This window comes from Calidris pugnax, unplaced genomic scaffold (assembly GCF_001431845.1).
Source record: "Calidris pugnax isolate Ruff unplaced genomic scaffold, ASM143184v1 scaffold225, whole genome shotgun sequence".
Taxonomy (NCBI): domain Eukaryota; kingdom Metazoa; phylum Chordata; class Aves; order Charadriiformes; family Scolopacidae; genus Calidris; species Calidris pugnax.
This window is the reverse complement of record NW_015091072.1, coordinates 2,374,486-2,395,561: the sequence shown is the minus strand read 5'-3', so window position 1 is coordinate 2,395,561 and position 21,076 is coordinate 2,374,486. Positions and strand designations below refer to the sequence as shown.

Genomic DNA, 21,076 nt, shown 5'->3' with positions numbered 1-21,076 from the left:
AGGGGACAGATTTAACCTCATCCTCCCCACTCAAGCAATCAGGCGTGAAAGATCAGTGTGTTAACCTGTCACTGAACCTGCTCTGTTTCTCTTGCAGGCGCCATGAACACACACAGCAAAAGAAGCCTCCTCTAAATGCTGTTCTAGAATTCCCACTGGAAGAAAATGTCACTAAACCCCCTGACAGACGTGCATATTCAAATTGAAATACCAGAAGGAAAGTATCTGAAGGTCCTCCCGTCTTTCCACTGGTGTCTTTACACTAGTAGTTTTATGAAGCTAAATTTCTTAATCCTGCAAACCTTTGGGTCCTCAAAACTGCCTTCCAAGGAGATGCCACAAGCCATCACCAGAGTCTTGTAGTGCTGAATGAAGTCATACATGACAAGTGAGCGTTCCTGCTTGGGCTTCTTCTGCAGGTACAGCTGCAGATGATACAGTCTCTCTGCTACAGACAGGTTTTTGTCCAAAGGTGGTGGTGCCAAACTCATACTGATTTCTAAGGCAGGAAATACAAGAAAAAAAAAAAAAAATCACCTTTTAATCCACTGCATGATAAGAAAAGCAAAAGGAAAATCTTGAATCCAATCACCTAAAGCACAAAAAGTACAGCTGGACTGTGAACAAGTAACAATAAATCTATACCAATATTATATATTTTATCAAACCTGACAAGGCTCCCAAAAAGCAATACGCTGTGTCTGCACTACTAAACAAAGGAGAGCCAGGAGTCAAACCCTAGCCACGAGTCCACGTAGCACAGATTGGGTTATGTTTAGCATTCAAATGTCAGATTTGTTCTGCCGAGCAAAAATTGGAAGAGGATGAAATAGAAAAGCAAGCAAACTAAAGAGAACACAGCAATAAGCTAACACCTTGGCGTACGCCTGCTCAGCAGTCCAGTGCTTGAGCCCATTTACCTGGTCTTACTATATAGCACCAGAGGTGCATCCACAGCAACATGTTCAAGGGTGTTCAGTACCTAAGACTGCCGAATAATATGGTTAAATCACTCCATCACACGTCTGAGCTGGGTTTGGGACACTCAAAAGACTTCCAAGAACCTACCTGTAGAACGTGTAGCTAGTGGTGTTCCTGATAGGGGTCAGTACTGGGTCTAATCTTGTTCAACATGTTCATCAAAGACCTGGATGAGGGGACAGAGTCGACCCTCAGCAAGTTTGCTGATGATACAAAAATGGGAGGGGTGGCTGACAGACCAGAAGACACTGCTGTCATTCATGTAGACCTGGACAGGCTGGAGAGTTGGGCAGAGAGGAGCCTAAAGAATTTCACAAAGGCAAATGCAGGGTCCTGCCCCTAGGGAGGAATAACCTGCAGAGAAAGGGCCTGGGAGTCCTGGTGGACAACAATTTGACTATGAGCCAGCAATGTGCCCTTGTGACCAAGAGGGCCAATGGCTTCCTGGGGTGCATTGAGAAGAGTGTGGCCAGCAGGTCAAAAGAGGTTATGCTCACCCTTTACTCTGCCCTGATTGTGGCCACATCCAGAGTATTGTGTCCAGTTCTGGCCACCCCAGCTCAAGAAAGACAAGGAACTACTGGAGAGAGTCCAGTGGAGGGCTACAGAGATGATCAGGGGACTGGAGCATCTCTCTTATGAGGAAAGCCTGAGCGACCTGGGTCTATTTAGCCTGGAGAAGACTGAGGGGGGATCACATAAATGCTTATAGATATCTAAAGGGCAGGTCTCAAGAGGATAGGGCCAAACTCTTCTCAGTGGTGCCCAGTGATAGGACAAGAGGCAATGGGCACAAACTGAAACACAAGAAGTTCCATCTGAACACGAGGAAAAACTTCTTTACTTTGAGGGGGGCAGAGCACTGGAACAGGCTGCCCAGAGAGTGTGGAGTCTCCTTCTCTGGAGGTATTCAAAACCTGCCTGGACACGTTCCTGGGCAACCTGCTCTAGTTGAACCTGCTTTAGCAGGGGGGTTGAACTACATGACCTCCAGAGATCCCTTCTACCCCCTACCATTCTGTGATTCTGTGGATCTACTGAAGCTACTTTTCTTGAAATTCAGTGTCACGTAGCACAGCACAGCCAGTCTGCTCACTTACCAGTCTGGTCTTGTATCTGCTGCAAAGAGATATAGTAGGCATCCTTTCCACCCCAACATACTGCCAGTCCAACTACCAAGATGTCCTCACAGCCTTGGACAGGAAATCCATCATCTTCAACTTGCATCCGCTGAGGAGAAGTTACTAAAGGAATAATTTTTAAGTTACAATTATAAAATGGCATCCATAAATAAGAGTTTGGATCCTGAAAATATAAATACACATAGTTGAACCTAATTTTCTTAAAAGCCAATATATACCTTCATTTTTCCCTATAGGGAAAAAAATCTGTGTTTCTTTTGGGGAAAAAAAACCAACATGTCTAGAATAGCAAAACTTTATCTTAACAGAAGCAACCACCCTTATAGTATCCCTGCAAAACTCTGGCCTTTTCTAGCAATCTCTTCAAGAGTTGAGACAGAAACGTATGCCCTCCTTCCACTCTGAGAACATTTCACATTTGTCTGTCAAAAGTCTATTTCGATAGTTAAGAAATTTTGTTGTTGTTGTTATGGCAATATGATAGCAAAGAATCTAACTCTGCTTAATCTTGTTATTTTAAAGAAAGCGTATGTTTCTACAGCAGCAGGAGCAAACTGCAGCAAATGAATACTTCTGTGGAAAAAAAAAAAAGAGGCAATATTGCACCAAACCAGAGACATCTCTGAATTTCACACATGCATATATTGAACCAAGTTTACTTTTTGCAAACCCAAAAATATTTAACCTTGGTGCAGAGGCAATCCCACAAGTAACACTGTTCAGTGGAGACCCTGAACAATCTGTACAATTTACTGTTAAATATACTATTCATTTTAAAACATCCTAAGACTTGCTTATGACATCAAAAGATACACAGGATAAAGGCACTGCACAACACAGATCCATTTCAAAATTAGATACACAATGAAACGTTAAGAATATTAGGTGCTCTCACAAACAAGCTGCTAACATTTCATCACTATCCCCAAAGACCTACCAATGAAATGTTTGCCAACAGTTCTCCACCCTGTACTAACACTCAGCTCCTTTGCTTTACTCAGAGTGACAATAATCAAATTAGTATCAGTAATTTTCTGCCTTTTTTGCAAACCCTTTCCTTCTCCACTCCTGCTTAAGCTGAAGATGCCACCCTGCTGTTCACAAAATAACACACAGGAACACAGAACTGACCTTTTTTGAATTTGCCACCAATCGTTGATTTGGGAGACATAAGACATTTTGTTCTTTCACATGCCACTGAGATGGAGAATCTGCTTTTCTCCTTCCATTCTGCAACAAAAGTCTGGAAAAGTGCTTTATCACTTGCTACATCAATAATAGTGAAACTTTCAGCACTTAAGGGAACGAGTGGAAAAACATCCTGAGATAGCTGCAGTGAAAAGCCTTGGTCTATAATGGAATCATCTTTTATCTCATCAGTCTCACCGGGGTCTACACTCCCAAGATTGACCTGGAGTGTTTTTACCTGCTGCTCCACGCTGCCCTCGCTATTCTGCTGTGGCTGAACCAGCTGCCCTTCGTTCCTGCAGGCAACTTGTTTCTTCCTTGCAGATTTCACAGAGAGAGAAACAGAACTCTTTGGAAAAAGTTCTTTGGGGGGTGTTGGAGGAATAAATGCATTATTATTATCCGGTGAAGGACAGGATTTTCTGTTGCTTCCCTTGAGTGGAAGTGTTATGCAGTCTGTTTCCTGAAGATCCACGTTTTCTGTTCCCTTTTTTTTAACCTTGAAGGAGCTTTTTAAATGCTGACAAGTGGGTAAAGGCTCTGGCTGACAACAGTCAGATTTTAAAACTGGATCTGGCTCTTGATTAACAATAGGAGCAACTAATTTTCCTTTCAAACAGGAGCTTACTGAAACTGGTTCAATGCCTGAGGGACTAGGCCATTTGTCTAATACATCCTGCAACCCTGGGCTTAATTCAAACGAGTGGTCAGTCCACACCACTGGATGGGTTTTCTTATCTAAAGCTTGCTGGCTTCTCTGGAGCTTTTCACCTTGATCTCCTACTAAATCCTTTGGTCTGGGGTCACTGTTACAAGTCACGGGGTTTATTAATCCTGACTGACCATGAAATGGAGAAGGAAGATCTTCCAGAAAAGATGGTGAGTTTGCATGATCTAAAAATTCAGCTATTAGATCAGAGAATGCTAGAGACACATTGTTATGCTGCACAGGATCCTCATGGTCTTTCTGATTGCCACTGATATCAAACTTACTCTGAACAGACCTTAGGTTCTGCAAAAGACCATCTGCAGGAAGCAAAGCCTCTTGCTTCTCCACTAGGTCCTTTCTGTCAGCTTCCACAATGTGAACAGCTGAAAGGTCTCCGACATTACTGAAGCTATCATCAAACAGCAAGCTATCACTCATATTCAGGCTTGTTTCGGGACCAGAGTGGCATTCTACTTGTACAATGTGCTCCTTACCAAAAGGGGAGGTTGCCTTACTAAGGTCTTTAGGTACACTCTCCCCTTTCACTAAATTTTGGGTCTGGTAATCTTGTAGAAAACTGTGTAGCTGGGAGTCAGTCACTGAGAAATCGCTGTCTTTAAGGCAAGGTGCAGATTCTATTTCCTTCGCCACGGGCTGTAAATCAAGGCCTCCAGACTCCAAAACTTTATTACTGCAGTGCTGAGCTGTGTTTTTTGTAACATTATTTGTTGTGATTAGACTCGATAAGCCCAGTTTCCTAACTGTTGCAGCCAGCCTTTCATCAGTAGCGTTCTCAGTCCGTGAAGTGCTTAGTTTCTTGGAGATTTCCTGTCGTGGTCCTGCTGCCAGTTCTGAACCTTGTATTCCCTGCTGTCCTGAGATTCCAGCTGCTCCCTCCTGTTTTATTATCATTTCAGTTTGAGTATCCAACTGGAAGCTCTCTTCAAAGTCTCTACAGTCAGAAAGCAGATTAGAGGATGGACCATTCTGAACATCATCTGCATTGCAAACACTTCTGGATTTTCCTAGAGAGTCTTTACTAGAGAACAGATTAGAGGATGGACCATTCTGAACATCATCTGCATTGCAAACACCTCTGGATTTTACTAGAGAGTCTTTCAGAAAATCCTTAGGATGACTGTTGGTTTTCTGCAGCGCTCCAGCTTGTAACAATATTCCATTGGGCTTTTTGCTTCCATTGTTGCCACTATTGTGAATCTGAATATGGCAGGATTTATCCTCACTAGGACAAAAATGCACAGGCTTCTGTATCTTGCTGCCACGATTGATATCTCCACTTCCAGAGCAGGTAGCAGTTACATTATCGTGATCTGTGTCTAAAGCCATTTGCTGCCTTCCAATCACCACTTCACCAGAGCTTTCATCTGTTTTCACTTTATTAATTTTATTCTGCTTAACATCAGTATTTTCATTTCTCTGTGCCCTAGCACTACTAGGTATTAATAGACTTCCTGCAATATTGTGTGTCTCCACACTCATGTTTGGAGTACCCTGCAATCTAACAGGTGCCTGAAAACATGCTCTCCCCTTAGGCCTGCCTTCATTAGTGCTGGAAGGCTCTGTAAATAATCCTTCCATTTTATTTTTCCTCCCAAAATTAACTTCCTGCATCTGTACAGGATTTGAGACTTTACGAGTTACAGACCCTGTTTCCATAAATTCCTTATTATTTTGGTCTGAAAAAAAATTACCTGTAGAGATAGTGGGGTGGAAAGCAGGCGGCTTTTGTATGTCTATGCTGAGCTTATTTGAACCTTCAAGAAGTGATCTCTGCAGTTTGGAAATAGTATTTTTGTTTCTGGATCTGTTTAAATGCATGTCCGTACTTTTTATCAATCTAGATGCTGAAGACTTTGTTCTCAATATTGGTGTCTTTCCTTGTTCACTAGGGATCTCTGGAATTGCTTTCCTGGAATCCATCTTGGTTTTGACCAGAGAAATTCCTTCTACATTTTCATTATCTCTGCAGATATTTGGCCGTTTTCTAGCACTGTACACAATATCATCATTGCCTGGGACTTCACTCTCAGATCTGGAGTTTTCTGTACTGCCGCTTAGTTGCCTTTTATACCCCTTTTTAATATTTGATAAGTTACCAGTCTGAGAACCAGGGCCATTACGATGTTGAACTCTGCACCTTTTTTTGTTTAACACCCTCGAAGACTCAGAAGACTGCTCTCCACTTGATCTATCTAGGCTGTCTTCCAGTTCTGACTCACTGCTGAATGTAGAGGATGTATCAGTCTCAAGAAAAGACTCTGGGTTCCAATGTACTCCCATCAGTGCCAAATCCTGCTGGAGAAGTCCCCTGGCTTCCTCCACAATGCGGGAAGCTGCTTCTCTTTCAGTTAAGCCTTTCATTCCAGCCATCCAGATGCTGCGCGCATTCCGACGCTCCTCTGCTGATTCTTCATCTTCATCCACAGCCCGACGAACACTATGGGAAGGTTAACAGACAGATGTAAATATTCATGCAGAAAATAACAAACAACACAAGGAGCTGGCATGATTCTGCTCCGCTCCCGTTCCAATTAGCTCCACATCTTCCTAGCCTCATAGAAGCACTATATCCAAAATGTAATGCACCCAATAGGAAATAACTATTTCAGTTTTCTATATGTGAACTGATGTCAACAAAATATATTACTGGCTGCATACCCCAGGAGCATCCCCAAGTTTCTGTTTCCAAACATGTACCCCAGATTGCGTCCTAACTCCCTACTAGGGCAAGATCCAGATCTGAATCAATCCTCTTCCATGCACTGTTTTCCAAAGAAAGGAACCTTCAGGATCATGAACCAGGCAGGTGTCATGGCACAGTTCAACAGGTACTTGATCAAGGAAGCTTGTCGTTGCACTAACATGAAAATCACAAGAGAACCTCACATGATATACAGTAATAAATCATCACTGCAAGAAGGACACTGAAGTGCTGGAGAGTGTCCAGAGGACACCCACCAAGTTGGTGAGGGGTCTAGAGAACAAGTCATATGAGGAGAGGCTGAGGGAACTGGGCAAGAGGAGGAGGGGAGGGGAGACCTCATTGCCCTCTACAACTACCTGAACGGAGGTTGTAGAGAGGTGGGTGTTGGCCTCCTCTCCCAATGGAATAATGACAGGACCAGAGGAAATGGTCTGAAGTTGAGGCAGGGGAGGTTTAGATTACATATTAGGAAGAATTACTTTACTGAGAAGGTGGTCAGGCACTGGAACAGCCTGTCCAGGGAGGTGATGGAGTCACCATCCCTGGAAGTATTTAAGAAACGTGTAGACACAGCACTGCAGGGCATGCTCTAGTACCCAAGATTGTTGGGTTGGGTGTTTTGTGGCGCTTTTTTTGTATGTGTGTATGGTTGCACTGGGTAATCTCAAAGGTCCTTTCCAATCATGAAGATTCTGTGTACACATATCAACTCATTTGATCACATGGCAGAGCTGCCTTTTAGAGGCAACAAGAGGTCTCCAGAAAGCATTAACAATTCACCAAGGACTAAACAGTGCATTGAAAAGAGGAAACTTATGCTGCAGAGATGCTTCTATTAATTTCAAAATAATCATGGAATAACTATGATCAGTCACAGAGACCTACAAGTTATTTCCAACTAACTTTTGGCACCAAGTCCCAAAAGCATTCCGACGCTCCTCTGCTGATTCTTCATCTTCATCCACAGCCCGACGAACACTATGGGAAGGTTAACAGACAGATGTAAATATTCATGCAGAAAATAACAAACAACACAAGGAGCTGGCATGATTCTGCTCCGCTCCCGTTCCAATTAGCTCCACATCTTCCTAGCCTCATAGAAGCACTATATCCAAAATGTAATGCACCCAATAGGAAATAACTATTTCAGTTTTCTATATGTGAACTGATGTCAACAAAATATATTACTGGCTGCATACCCCAGGAGCATCCCCAAGTTTCTGTTTCCAAACATGTACCCCAGATTGCGTCCTAACTCCCTACTAGGGCAAGATCCAGATCTGAATCAATCCTCTTTCATGCACTGTTTTCCAAAGAAAGGAACCTTCAGGATCATGAACCAGGCAGGTGTCATGGCACAGTTCAACAGGTACTTGATCAAGGAAGCTTGTCGTTGCACTAACATGAAAATCACAAGAGAACCTCACATGATATACAGTAATAAATCATCACTGCAAGAAGGACACTGAAGTGCTGGAGAGTGTCCAGAGGACACCCACCAAGTTGGTGAGGGGTCTAGAGAACAAGTCATATGAGGAGAGGCTGAGGGAACTGGGCAAGAGGAGGAGGGGAGGGGAGACCTCATTGCCCTCTACAACTACCTGAACGGAGGTTGTAGAGAGGTGGGTGTTGGCCTCCTCTCCCAATGGAATAACGACAGGACCAGAGGAAATGGTCTGAAGTTGAGGCAGGGGAGGTTTAGATTACATATTAGGAAGAATTACTTTACTGAGAAGGTGGTCAGGCACTGGAACAGCCTGTCCAGGGAGGTGATGGAGTCACCATCCCTGGAAGTATTTAAGAAACGTGTAGACACAGCACTGCAGGGCATGCTCTAGTACCCAAGATTGTTGGGTTGGGTGTTTTGTGGCGCTTTTTTTTGTATGTGTGTATGGTTGCACTGGGTAATCTCAAAGGTCCTTTCCAATCATGAAGATTCTGTGTACACATATCAACTCATTTGATCACATGGCAGAGCTGCCTTTTAGAGGCAACAAGAGGTCTCCAGAAAGCATTAACAATTCACCAAGGACTAAACAGTGCATTGAAAAGAGGAAACTTATGCTGCAGAGATGCTTCTATTAATTTCAAAATAATCATGGAATAACTATGATCAGTCACAGAGACCTACAAGTTATTTCCAACTAACTTTTGGCACCAAGTCCCAAAAGGTTGCCATATTTAATTACAGGTTTCATCATGTAATCCTTCACCTTAGAAGCAAACTCTTTTACTTGTCTTTTGGACTTACTGATTTCTCACCTTTTGAATGGTACTGAATTCTTCAGAGCAGTTGCCACATCATCGGGACTGGCTTTAGCAAGATCAGCCACTGTGACAAAGCCAGCGTTGAAAAGTGTCCTAGCACGTTGTGCGTTCAGCAGAGACACTCGTACCAGGTCACAAAGCTCCCTGTGAACCCCAAAAGTGAGGCGGCTCTGGAACTGAGAGAGCAACAGCTCCATATTGTGCCAGCCCAGTCGATTACAGAAAACCGTTACCATTCCTGGAACACAGAAGTTACATTAATGTCTTAAATCCAGCTCCAGTTCTACTAAGATGGACTAATTGTGTGCCCCCCCGCCCCAGGCCCCCACATCTGAATCTTTACATTTCTCACCTTCCCATTACTCAGAGAAATTAACTCATGTTTATTGTAACTACGACTAGGAGGTGGTCTCACAGAACTCTAATTAATCTAGAATTAACTAGTTTATCAGAGAGGTAGAAATTCTGAATGACACTGCTTTTTCAAAGACACTAATCTTGAAAGCGTAAAGCACATACATATCCTGTAACAGGATTCCTATGAACCAAACATACTGAACAAGACAGAAAAAGCAGTGATGAGAGGCAGTAAGAGAAGCCACGGATCTTTGAGGAAAGCCAGCACTAATGTCTGTAAGAGCAGAACTTGGCCTGCAGAACTTCAGTTACTGAGAGCACCAGAGGAGATGGCAAAGCCTATGACAAAGGTTACAACTGCAGTCCCCAGCACATGGGAAAAGACCAGCAAAAAGCCAGTTTCTTACTCACAGATCTAAAGAATATGAAAATAACTGAAATACATGGCATCCTTAACCATTTTTACAGTGATTATAGAATACAACTTTTATCACATCTCTTAACTATGTGTCACGTCAACAGTTCATTTTACTTCCCAAATTACTTTTGTGAAAATTATGAACATTGGGAATAGAGAATTATGAAACTGCTACAACAAAAAGTTATTTATACTACCAGAATTAATTCAAACTACTCTGCATCAGTTAGCGTGACCTTTTCATTTTGGGGCTTTGACTCATGCTGCAACCCACACATAGGGTTTCGCAAGTTGAGCTAAAACTGTCTTAAAAATTGAAGACCCACTTATGCAGTAATGGAGGACTGAGGCAATAAGGAAAAAAAGTTCCATCTCAGTCACATGGTGGGCTGTTACATCTACTCCTACACGTCCCTTTTAGGGAAGTTAAGTTAAAGGTGACAGCTATCTGACCTCTTGTTACCTGGTGATAAACGACCCAGAAACTACTCACTCCGTTTTGAAAACTATAAATTTATACTTTCTGGCCTTTTAACTTTGCAACCAAGAGAAAGCCATGCTAAGTCTTAGAGACCCCAAACTTTACCCATGCTTAAAAGTACTCTTTTCCTGAGCAAAGCTTCAGAATGGACTTGGACTTATTTCCATACTTAGTATTGAACAAACTACGTTTCTGTACAGCCCACGGATGATTTTCACAGACCTCAGCACGGTATAGCACTGCTTGATTCCACTCAGCTGATCCCCTTCCCACAGCACACACTGTGGTTTCATCACAAAGCAGGGGGAAACCACAGGTTAAGCTATAAAGATGGAAGCGGTTTTACAAGAGCAATTGTTGTTAGTACCACGCTGTGGCTTATCACCATATCTGGAAGGAAAGCAAACAGACTAGCCTAAGAGTCTTGGGGTATTTTGCCCAGACAACTCACCTGCATAGGTGGCAGCAGACTGTTGCAAGGATTGAAGCTGGCCACGGCTACAGCCATATTTCTTGGTCATATCCTTTAAGGGAACCTCACTGATTAAATCCAGAAGGGCAAGACTGGTGAAAAACCTGTAGAAGTACATATGGAAATAAAATCATCCAGGGTACATTGCAAAATGCACTGTGATAGCATAGGACTTCTAGAATGGTACACAGCATAGCACACAAAAAAGAGAGAAGATGGCTCCCAAAAACATCAGCACAAACATCTTGTGCCAGCAATATTCTCAGTCCAGAGCAGACCAGGTCCAGGTTCTCTATCTGCTCACACAGCAAGAGAGCCAGTTCCTGAAAACAGACACAGAACCCATCTACTCCACATGTTATAACCTCTAGTCTTTGGACGTTCACACCTGTTTGTGGCTACCTTTTGTGGATGGCCATTTGCCTATGCTGCTTCTCTGTTTTAGCTATGATTTTGCCCTTTACAGAGCGAGCAAGAAAGCCTTCTTCAATCCCCACCAGCTCGGCCACACGTTTCATTGAGGCAGGCAGCTTCTCCCATAAGCAGAAAAACTGGTACCAATCAATTGTGGTCCACTCCTCATATACTGGGGTGACCTAAAGAAAATAAGACAATGCAAAAAAAACAATTTCAGAGAAACAAACAGAACAGAACTCTGGGTAAACAAAAATACAGCCTAAGGGAATGTCGTTAGAGCATCCTACGCACTACTCAGAGGCACTGAGTCATAACCATGTACCCTGAAGAAAGAAAAAGCTCTTCTAACCTAGTTTTTTTAATATTTATACTGATGAGATGTGACTCACAGAGGTACTCTAATGATTAAACAATTTGGGATCTTCATCAGATTACTCCTTAAATCCAAGCCATTAAAAGATTTTTAAGCTGCATCTTTATTCTCCTTTAACAAAACAAAACTTTATATTTAAAAAAAACCAAACTAACAGGTATCACCACGAGCAACCACACTAACCACTGTCACAGAATCTGATAAAGGAGGAGGGAAGATAGATTTTGCCAGAACTCACTGAAGCTTTCATTTACCTGGGATACAAGACATCTCAGCTTTTATTAACACTAACAAAAAAGCCATCCAGAGCATTCACACACTTTTAGACAGAAAACCAACTCTGTTATCATTCAGCCAGCACAAAGTCAGTTTCAGTGTGAGGGGACAAAATGTCTTCATATCTGTACTGATAAACTGTAAGATTAATTATTTTGAAATAACTAACACCTGTTGAGCATTTAGCAGAACACAGAATACCAGATGCCTACGTAGTTGTAAACCATCCATGCCCCCTCTGATCTGCTAAGAACAAAAGTCATTAAGGTTTGTCTTTTGTTATTAGATGGTTGGGGTTTATTCTTTAAAGAAAACTCTTTTCCTAGCCTAACAAATACGTATTTGTTTTAATCAACTTTCCTAAAATACAAGGAATTGTTATCTTAGAATTCAGTCTCATATTTGTACAAGTAGAATGTTCAAGCCTAAGAGAATTAAGAAGCATTATAGCAGATAATTTCCCTGTAGCCCGTAAGAAATACATGGAGAATAATTCTTAAAAAAAAAAAAAAAAAGCAACCACTAAAACTAAACCAACCTTCAGCCTGGAAAATGAACAGATGTGCAAGAAATTGTTTTAGGCTAGCTTAATGGAAAAAAATATCATGAACATTTTGTTCAACAGTGTATTTGATTTAAAATAACATTAGACAAGCTGCTGCAATTAAAAAGTATAAGGTAAATAAACATATATTGCCATCACCATCTCCACCCAAAAACATTAACAAGATTTATCTTTTTTTTTTTCTGTTTTGGAGATGCAAACGGAAAAAATTCACTGGTGCATGACACAAAACAGTTCACTTTGCCTAGAAGAAATAGAACAAAATATAATATCCTCTAAAACAACAGATCTCAGTACATACAGGACACTAGTAGATAAAAAAAAAAAAAAAGAAGATAGAACAGTATCAGACAATAACTAGGCTAATGAACACAGCAGACAGACAGCCATCCTCAGTCTTTTGCTTCCCTCTCTTTCCTAGCTCAAGAACTCCTGTAACTGCAAGCATATTCTCCTTGGAGTGCACATTTTTCCTCAGGCAAGATGCCCAAATTTTGCCTGGTGAAGAGAATCCACTTTGTACTTAAGGAGGCTAAAGATAACTGTCCAATTTCAGATAATGATTGTATGATAGGCCTTTGGCAGCAATTAGTCTTAAGATGTTCACTGCAACACCATCTTGTTTCCTCATTCTCACGTTCATGGCTTCTTAATTAATTAACACCATCTTGTTTCCTCATTCTCAGGTTCATGGCTTCTTCTCCAAAGGTCTTAACCAGCACTGCTTAGCTTTTTAAGTGTACGTGCACATAAATCTTGACAAACTTTGTCACACTTTGACAAACACACTTGACAAACTTTGTCACGTAACCAGCACTGCTTAGCTTTTTAAGTGTACGTGCACATAAATCTTCACAAACTTTGTCACACTTCCACCTCAAAAGATTTATCACACTCCTTCCTTTAGCCCTGGCATCATCACCAAGCAAGTAAACTAAATCAGAGATGAACTTCACTGTTACTGAACCGAAGAAAAGCCCATCCATAGGAAGAAAGCAGTGTAGTTCTCTGAGGCTTTTTGTTGGCAAAATACCTGTTAAAACTCCAAGTTTTCTGAGCCTCCAAAAGCAATCTGAGATGCAGCCTGCTGATCCCATCCATAGGAAGAAAGCAGTGTAGTTCTCGGAGGCTTTGTTGGCAAAACACATGTTAAAACTCCAAGTTTTCAGAGCCTCCAAAAGCAATCTGTGATGCAGCCTGCTGATGTCAAACACAACAAAACCAATGTGTTTCAACTTCAAGCGTCTCAGAAAAATTACCATTATCCTACACCCAAAACTTACCAAGTTCTGAAATCTTTCAAAGTCAGGAGTGACAACAATGAGCTTAGATGGACATGCAGCACCTGCCTACAGAACAGACACCACAGAACAGACTAGTTCTGAAGAACATTCAATTAAGAAACTTTTCTTCATGAAGCTAAGCAAAGAACAAAAACCCCCCTATGTTCATGGAGCCCACAAGAACTGTGCACTGTGCTTTCTCTCCTTTCCTTAGTTTTGGCAGTAGAAAATACAAAACACAGAATGAGGAACTTACCAAATAGACAATATGCAGATCATTCTCCAGAACAAAGCTTTTCATAGCTCGCTGCAGGTCAGCAAAGATTTCCATGGCTTCAGTTGGTGAAAGAGAAGAGGAAAGAGTAGCTGAGCCAAGATGTGTTGGATGATACACCTTTGCTGTTAAAAAAAAGAAACACACGCCACAGAGAAACATTTCAGTGCATATCATATCTTATTTTCAGGTTGCAATGTATTTTATAGATATCAATTCTACTAACTTTTCCCAACTGCTTTTTCAAGAAGAAATAGCATATTTCTCCATTCTGAAGACAGAAAAGTGGAAACAATACAAGTTTTAGACGTGCCTAAGTCTAAACTAGCCTTTTTCAGAAGACAGATCACAAGCTTGAATTCCTTTTACTACTCAGGCTGACAGCTGTGATAGCTGTTTGAACAAAAAACAGTGGAATCCCCTCTGCCATCCTACCTAAGAGTTATAATTTTAAGTATGTCCTTCTTAGGAAGACCAACTATCTCCTATCATCTTTTCTTAAAAAGAGATACAAGCCAACCTGTAATGGGGTTTCTTACTATTACTGTAAGAGTCTCAGCCATCTTAAGAAAAACAGCCAAAATTGGGAAAAAGTGCAACTATGTACACCAAGGGCGCCTAGAAGAGACTTGCTCTCTTAGACTCTTAGAACGTACTAGTTCTTCAGAAAGACAATAATCATAGTCTAGAGTTAATGTGCACAAACCTTGTAGTATGCCTTGTTTAAAGATTGGGAATTTGTAGACTAGGATGCATCAGAGGTGATGTGCAAAGAGAGGCTTTCCAAGAAGAACAAGCGCATGCAAAAAGTGTTAAAGCAGGTATAAAGACACCTTCCAGAAACCTATAATCTTGATACACATGATTTGTTAAAATGAAAACAAAAACGCACGGAAGTCCTCACTATGAAGTTACATTGCACACCTACCCAGCTGCAGAAGATTTACTGATTTAAAGTGGCTAACTGCAATCCACGGGAAGAACACCAATGTTACCTTTGACATCATTGCTGGATTCCAGAACCTGAATGAATTCATTTTCCAGCAACCACGCCACACAAGCCTCGATAGGTCCAGTCTGCGCTTTGTCTTGTGCTTTCTCAATTCCCCACTTGCTTTCTTTCAAGCTGAATGCAAGAAGAGTGCAAGAAGCGTAGGTCTGCACATCATCTGGAGTGCTGGCCACTCCCCCAACTATGATCTGTTGAAGAAAACTGTATGTTATTGCCAGAGAAGCAGTAGGATGGATATATCAGATCAGAGAATCACAGAGATTGATCCATCAGATATCTAAGTTTTAAAGAACCAGTGCAATAGGGGAAACATCAGGCAAAGCAACTGCCAACCTTTAAGGACTTTTCTTGGCAAGAAGTTAGACTTCTTAGGTAGAAGTAAGAGGACTAAGCTATGGGAAAGAATGAATTATAAAATATTATTTTGATAGCAAAAATACACAAAGTAGCAATTTAGATTTGAGACTAGCCCTAGGCATTTTGCTTAGCCAACACTGTGAAATATTTTTAAAAGGTTAGAACACAAACTGTAATTTTCTGAAGACAAAAACCAAACAAGGAAGAGTTCTCCTAAGGCTTTTCAGAATACTGAGGTTTTCTCTTAATAAATGTGAATGCTATACCCCATCATTGTTTTGCTGCTTGAGAGTGATCTTTTTTCCCTTGGATTTTGTTTTATTTTTCACATAACTGCTTTTTTCTTTGTGAGTCATTTCTACGTGTGTCTCTTCCTTGAGATAGCAAGGTCTTTAATTAAAAACTTACTTTCATGGTTTCAATGGATTTTTTTCATGTTATAAAGCAACACCATCTTTTATATAGCTCTTATGCTGAAAAATATGTTTAGAAATTCCATTGGTCTGCTAAAAATTAAAAATCTATGGAATCATAACCAAGTTCTAAGTACCACAGCAGCTTTCACAAGACAGTGGGAGTATTAAAGCAAATGTTTGTGCATTTAAAAGGTCTAAGCTCAGCTTAAGCCCAAAAGCAACTCTGGAAAAGAAGACAGGCTCACATATGTGGAACAACACCCTTTTGGCCCATTTAACTCCTGTAGGAACCCTAAAGAGGAGAGGAGGCTAGAGGGAAGGAATTGGGTACCACACCTCTTTGTTCATCAAAATGTATTTACAAAAGTTCAATCATTTCTGTGCAAAAGAGGTAGGTAAGTTTGGGGTGGAAATAAGGGACCCTACAATGTTGTATAAATGTCATTATGGCCCAATTCAGTCTACAAAGCCTCCAGGATCAGTAATTTACAAGCATCTCCCAGTTAAGACTGTCAGGTCTCACATGAAGAATAACACTTATTTCTGCCTGCAGTTTGAATATATCTAAATGCAAAAGCAAAGCTTAGTAACCCTTGTTTGAGTGTGCTCACATCCTAATCTGCAGTAAGCAGAGGCTGAAACATACCAAACAAAATGCTGAATACTGAAGCAAGCTGGCAGACCCAAGCAATTTCCTTCTGAAGCTGCTTGGGTCGACAAGGGAGGAAACAAAACAACAAGAAAATGCACAGAAAATTTGAAGAAATGTTGATGGTGTCACAAAAGAAACCATCCTACAATTACAAGAGTGCAAGCACAGTTTTAATCCCTTTCCACATGTGCTGTACCTCAAGTATGGCTCTTTTCATGCTAGAAGCAATACCTTCCCCTTCTCTTCTAAGCAAACAGCTGGAAACAGGCTTGAGAGATCCCTGAAGCAGAGCAGTTCCTTTTGATCTTTCTGAGGGCTTACAAACTAAAATGCTCTCACCTATAGGAAAAGAAAAAAGAAAACAAACAAAAATCAAACAAACAAATACATTAATGACCTTAGTATTGTATCCTAGCGCTATAATAGCTACATACAGTTGATCAAGGACATATTTTTGAAAAAGCTGAATAACTAAGAGGAAAAACCTTTGTATTCTTGAGCAGTATATTTCCATTGCTATGTAAGAACTCCACAGATGCATAATACTTAAGAACTAAAAGCAGAGCAAACTTGAAAGTTACATTAGGCTGGTCAGGGTCTTGCCAAATCAGCTGAAGAGCTTCCATAGCCCCTCTGTTCATCTGCTTTGCTGCTGAACCACTCTTGCTTCTTGTTCTGGAATTGACTGGAACTATAATACACCATGGCATCATTTTTTCCTCTGCGCTACATTATTAAGCTGAAATGATTCTTAAAAGAAGAATAAAACATAAAAGCTGCACAGCACTTTGACAGTTTAGGTCAACCAGCTTCCACTCCCGAAATGAAATAACACAGGTACCAAAGTAGTTCAGAAATTCAAAGGTAGTAATCTAAGTAACTCTGCCTTCTCTGAATATATTCTCTGTGTGTGTATATATATGTGTGTATACATACACATAAAATCTTAAGTACCATAAATGCTTTCCACTGAAAGTACATCTGAATATAACGTACCTTAAAATTCTCTATCAGACATTGTCAGATTAATCCCTAACTACTGAAATTCTGTGGGAGACAAAAAAGGTTGCAGAGCCATGAAAACAAAGTAAAAATAATGGGCCAATTCCTTTAATGAGATAATAGTACAGATTACTGATGGAAAATGCAGTGCTCACATAAAGGAGATTTTTTTCAGCAAAGACATTAGGTCCCCGGGAGACCTAGCTAGTTAGAAGCTTTGCCAATTGGCACTGGATAAATGAATTATGGGTAGGACAAGCTTGCCTTTGACTAAGAAGAGAGCATTAGATCTGGATTAGCTGGACAGTAAATATTAGCAGGTTATCATAAACCTATCATAAGATATAAGTGCACATAGACTGGACACCAAGGTAATTTTATAGTGAGTATCTTCATAAGAACCTAGGAATTTTAAGTTATGATAAAACTGTAGCTGTGGTAATGCTACAGTAATTAGCAAATCCAGAGGTAATGAAAACACAAATGCACTTAAACGTAATGATCAGAATACATACCACAAATGCAGTATAGGTGAGTAACTGCTGCATACGGCTTAAACACGATTATATAAATTACAGGATGAAAGACATGCTCAGAGGATGTGGGATTTTTTTTATCCTGCCAGGAGAAACTTTTGACATCTGTTGACCATGTACTTTTGCCAGAGCTGAGAGTACAGAAGATAAAACACCTACAAGCATTGTTTTGTGAGTTTTGATTTTAGCAATAAAGAACGTTCACTCATTCCATATTTGGGTTCTGATGTGACCTACAGTTCCCTCTGAAACCTTTGACTCTTCAGTGTGATAAATCTAACAGAAGATGGGTATTCAGTTGGCTCTACATTATCTGACAGTCATTCAAGACTTGGGGGAAAGCCTTTCCCAAGATGCCACTGAGAACTTGAGAAGCGTAGATGCCACTGAGAACTTGAGAGATAGCCAATAAATGCAACCTAGTAAATAGTAAAAAAAAAAAAAAAAAAAAAAAAAAAAAAGCAAAAGCCAGCAAACCCAACACAAACTAAAAGGTTACTGACAGACAATTTGCCTCTGTAAGGGTTTAATATTTTTCCTAGAACTTTTTTTTTTTTTTTTTTTTTTTTTTTTTTTTTTTTTTTTTTTACCATAAAAAAAAAAAAAAAAAAAAAAAAAAAAAAATCCCCAAAAAAGGAACTAAGCTATTCTAAGATCTCTAATGAACATTTGAGGTAGGAGGGGAAGTCAAGGTTAACATCAGACTTACTAGACAAACACCAGAAGACTCTGGCTATCTAGGCATAAAACTAGATTAAAAGCAAAAAAGGTTCTATTATATTTCTCAGGATTGTTCAGTGATACTGAACAGCTTTACCTATTTCACCTTGGGAACATGGCAGTTTTGATGAATGCAAAAAATAATCCAATTTAATTTTCTAAATTGATGTTTTTAAATTGCCTTCAAATCAGAAAAAAAAATTTTAAAAAATCAAAAAAAAATCAAAACCTGAGACAATCCAACACTACAATATTGGGAGGGAGGAGGAAATCAACCCAACAGCATTAATCTTCTGTCTGTCAGCTGAATTTCATACCCACATAAGGCATTTTTTCCAGCTGAAGTTGCTGTCCTCCAGTCTCCCCCCTACTCTGTGAAAGAGTAGCAGCTGCTAATGTAGCTTTATGTTTTCATCCAAAAGACTCTGTAGAGTGGAAAAAAATGGCACATTCATGAAGCTCATCAGCATAAAATCAACTGCTTACTGTGCAAACACAGTCACATCAGAACTGTCAAAAAGAGGGTACTAATTATTGTGACTTAAAGGGGGGAAAAAAAGAAACAATGTAAAAAAAGAAATAATGTAATTTTACACCTGCCAGCTACGCTCAAATGACAAAGTCTGGAAAATTCAAAATATAGCATGCAGCTGCCCTTTTCTTTAACACATAGGGATAGTTCACAGAGATATAGGTCGCAAAATGCTCTGTTGCTATGCTACTCCAGCAAAAATAGAAAGTTAAATGTAAGAACAGTCTGCTTACATAGGGTTCCAGCAAGCACCACTCAAACCATCAGTAGGGCAAATCCCACTTCCCGCTTCTGTTGAACTTCTTATTTTCTACTCTGTTCATAGTTTATAAAATAATTTTTCCAAATATCACCCATGAAGATAAATTTCCATTGCAAATTAAAATAACAGGCAGGATTATTTTGTTGAACATTGATCAGTGCCACTGTATGCATGAGGACACCATATTACCTATGAACTACTGTTCATATTTCCCTCTCTCTGTGACATTACTACTTTCAAGACCCATAAAAGTTATGTTTAAGTTTAGTGAAAATTTAATAAATCCAAATCAGAACTACAGACAACAGAAGAAGTTTGTCAAATTATGGTTGTAGACTTTAAATTCATTTCTTACATTCTAGGCCTGTCCAACAAGAGTTTAGTGTAAATTTTCTCATTGAAACTGTAAATGCTTTAGCAAACTGACCATGGATCACAGAATTAAGGCAAATGAACAGCACAGCCTTAGAAGCTAAGAATTTAAAGGAGAAAATGGCCCATTCCTGAAGTAACTGACATGCAAATACCAAAGTAAGTCTCATGCAGTGAAAAGAATCCCCTGGGAATTACAATTTTTACCCCATTAATACCAAACAAATTCATCTTGATTAACTTAATCATACTGAATTCCGAAGGTATTCGTCATGATTAGTCGCTAATTGCGAAGCATTGCCCTGGATTTAATCAGGTTAACACCATTCTTAGAGAATGATAATAAAGCCTCTGCTTACCCTCTGTGTCTACTCCTTTCCTGCCAGCCCTTCCAGCCATCTGCTTGTAAGTGAGAATGTCCAGCAGTTTGCCACCAAACATGGGAGTTCGTATAATTACTCGGCGCGCAGGCAAATTCACTCCAGAGGAGAGCGTGGAGGTTGCTGCTAGGACCCTAATCAAGCCCTGGCGAAAGGCTCCTTCAATGATGTCCCGTTCATCAAAAGTAAGGCCTGAGTAGAGATACTTTTAGCAAACTTAGTAATGGTAAGACTGCATTTCAGAGCTAATAATATTACTGTCAAGCAAGGGGAAGAACAAACAAACTTCATAAATGTTCATAGAATCATAGAATCGTCTAGATTGGAAGAGACCCTTGGGATCATCGAGTCCAACCATCTACCCTACTCTACAAAGTCCTCCCCTACACCATGTCCCTTAGCACTGCATCTCTTTCAGTGTTAGGAACTAAACTGGCAACACTACCTCAGCTAACTTCTTTCCAATCATAAGTGAAGCAAAATTTTACCATTAAGTTTTCATCGTTCAGTTGACAGTAATAGTTATAAACTAGCTTTTCTAAGTTGCTTGTACACATTGTAGCAAGAGGAACAACTATTTATTACATATCTACAAGCACTGCAAGTAAGTAAATAAATAAATAAATAAAATAAAAGGAAGAAAACTGCATGTAACAAACACAGTAGGGATCTAGGATTTAGACAGTTGCCATCCTGACCCTGGAATCCTTCATTATTTCCATTCAAGGTTACAGGTCTAATATGTATCCTTCTACATTTCCTTGAGGGCTTCAGGCCAATTTTATTCTCGAGAAAGAAATCCACACTCTCTAAGAATTTGGAATTATTCTCCCTACATATTTAATGCCATAGCTACTGCTCTCTCTTCCAGAGTCTGTGCTTTCTCTCAATAGATCAACGGGCAAC

General features: G+C 40.2%; 1 protein-coding gene across 1 annotated transcript in view; it reads right to left on the bottom strand.

Annotated features, from left to right (window-relative positions):
* Nucleotides 1–21,076, bottom strand: part of POLQ (polymerase (DNA directed), theta) — a 68,247-nt gene that overhangs the window by 31,568 nt on the left and 15,603 nt on the right. The window contains exons 9-18 of the mRNA XM_014957090.1: nucleotides 20,150–20,362; nucleotides 16,563–16,705; nucleotides 14,925–15,129; nucleotides 13,912–14,054; nucleotides 11,144–11,337; nucleotides 10,721–10,845; nucleotides 9,008–9,251; nucleotides 3,255–6,478; nucleotides 2,082–2,225; nucleotides 303–499 (exon numbers count right to left, since the gene is read on the bottom strand). Of these exons, the coding sequence (XP_014812576.1) occupies nucleotides 303–499; nucleotides 2,082–2,225; nucleotides 3,255–6,478; nucleotides 9,008–9,251; nucleotides 10,721–10,845; nucleotides 11,144–11,337; nucleotides 13,912–14,054; nucleotides 14,925–15,129; nucleotides 16,563–16,705; nucleotides 20,150–20,362 (4,832 nt within the window). The remainder of the gene's footprint in view (nucleotides 1–302; nucleotides 500–2,081; nucleotides 2,226–3,254; nucleotides 6,479–9,007; nucleotides 9,252–10,720; nucleotides 10,846–11,143; nucleotides 11,338–13,911; nucleotides 14,055–14,924; nucleotides 15,130–16,562; nucleotides 16,706–20,149; nucleotides 20,363–21,076) is intronic.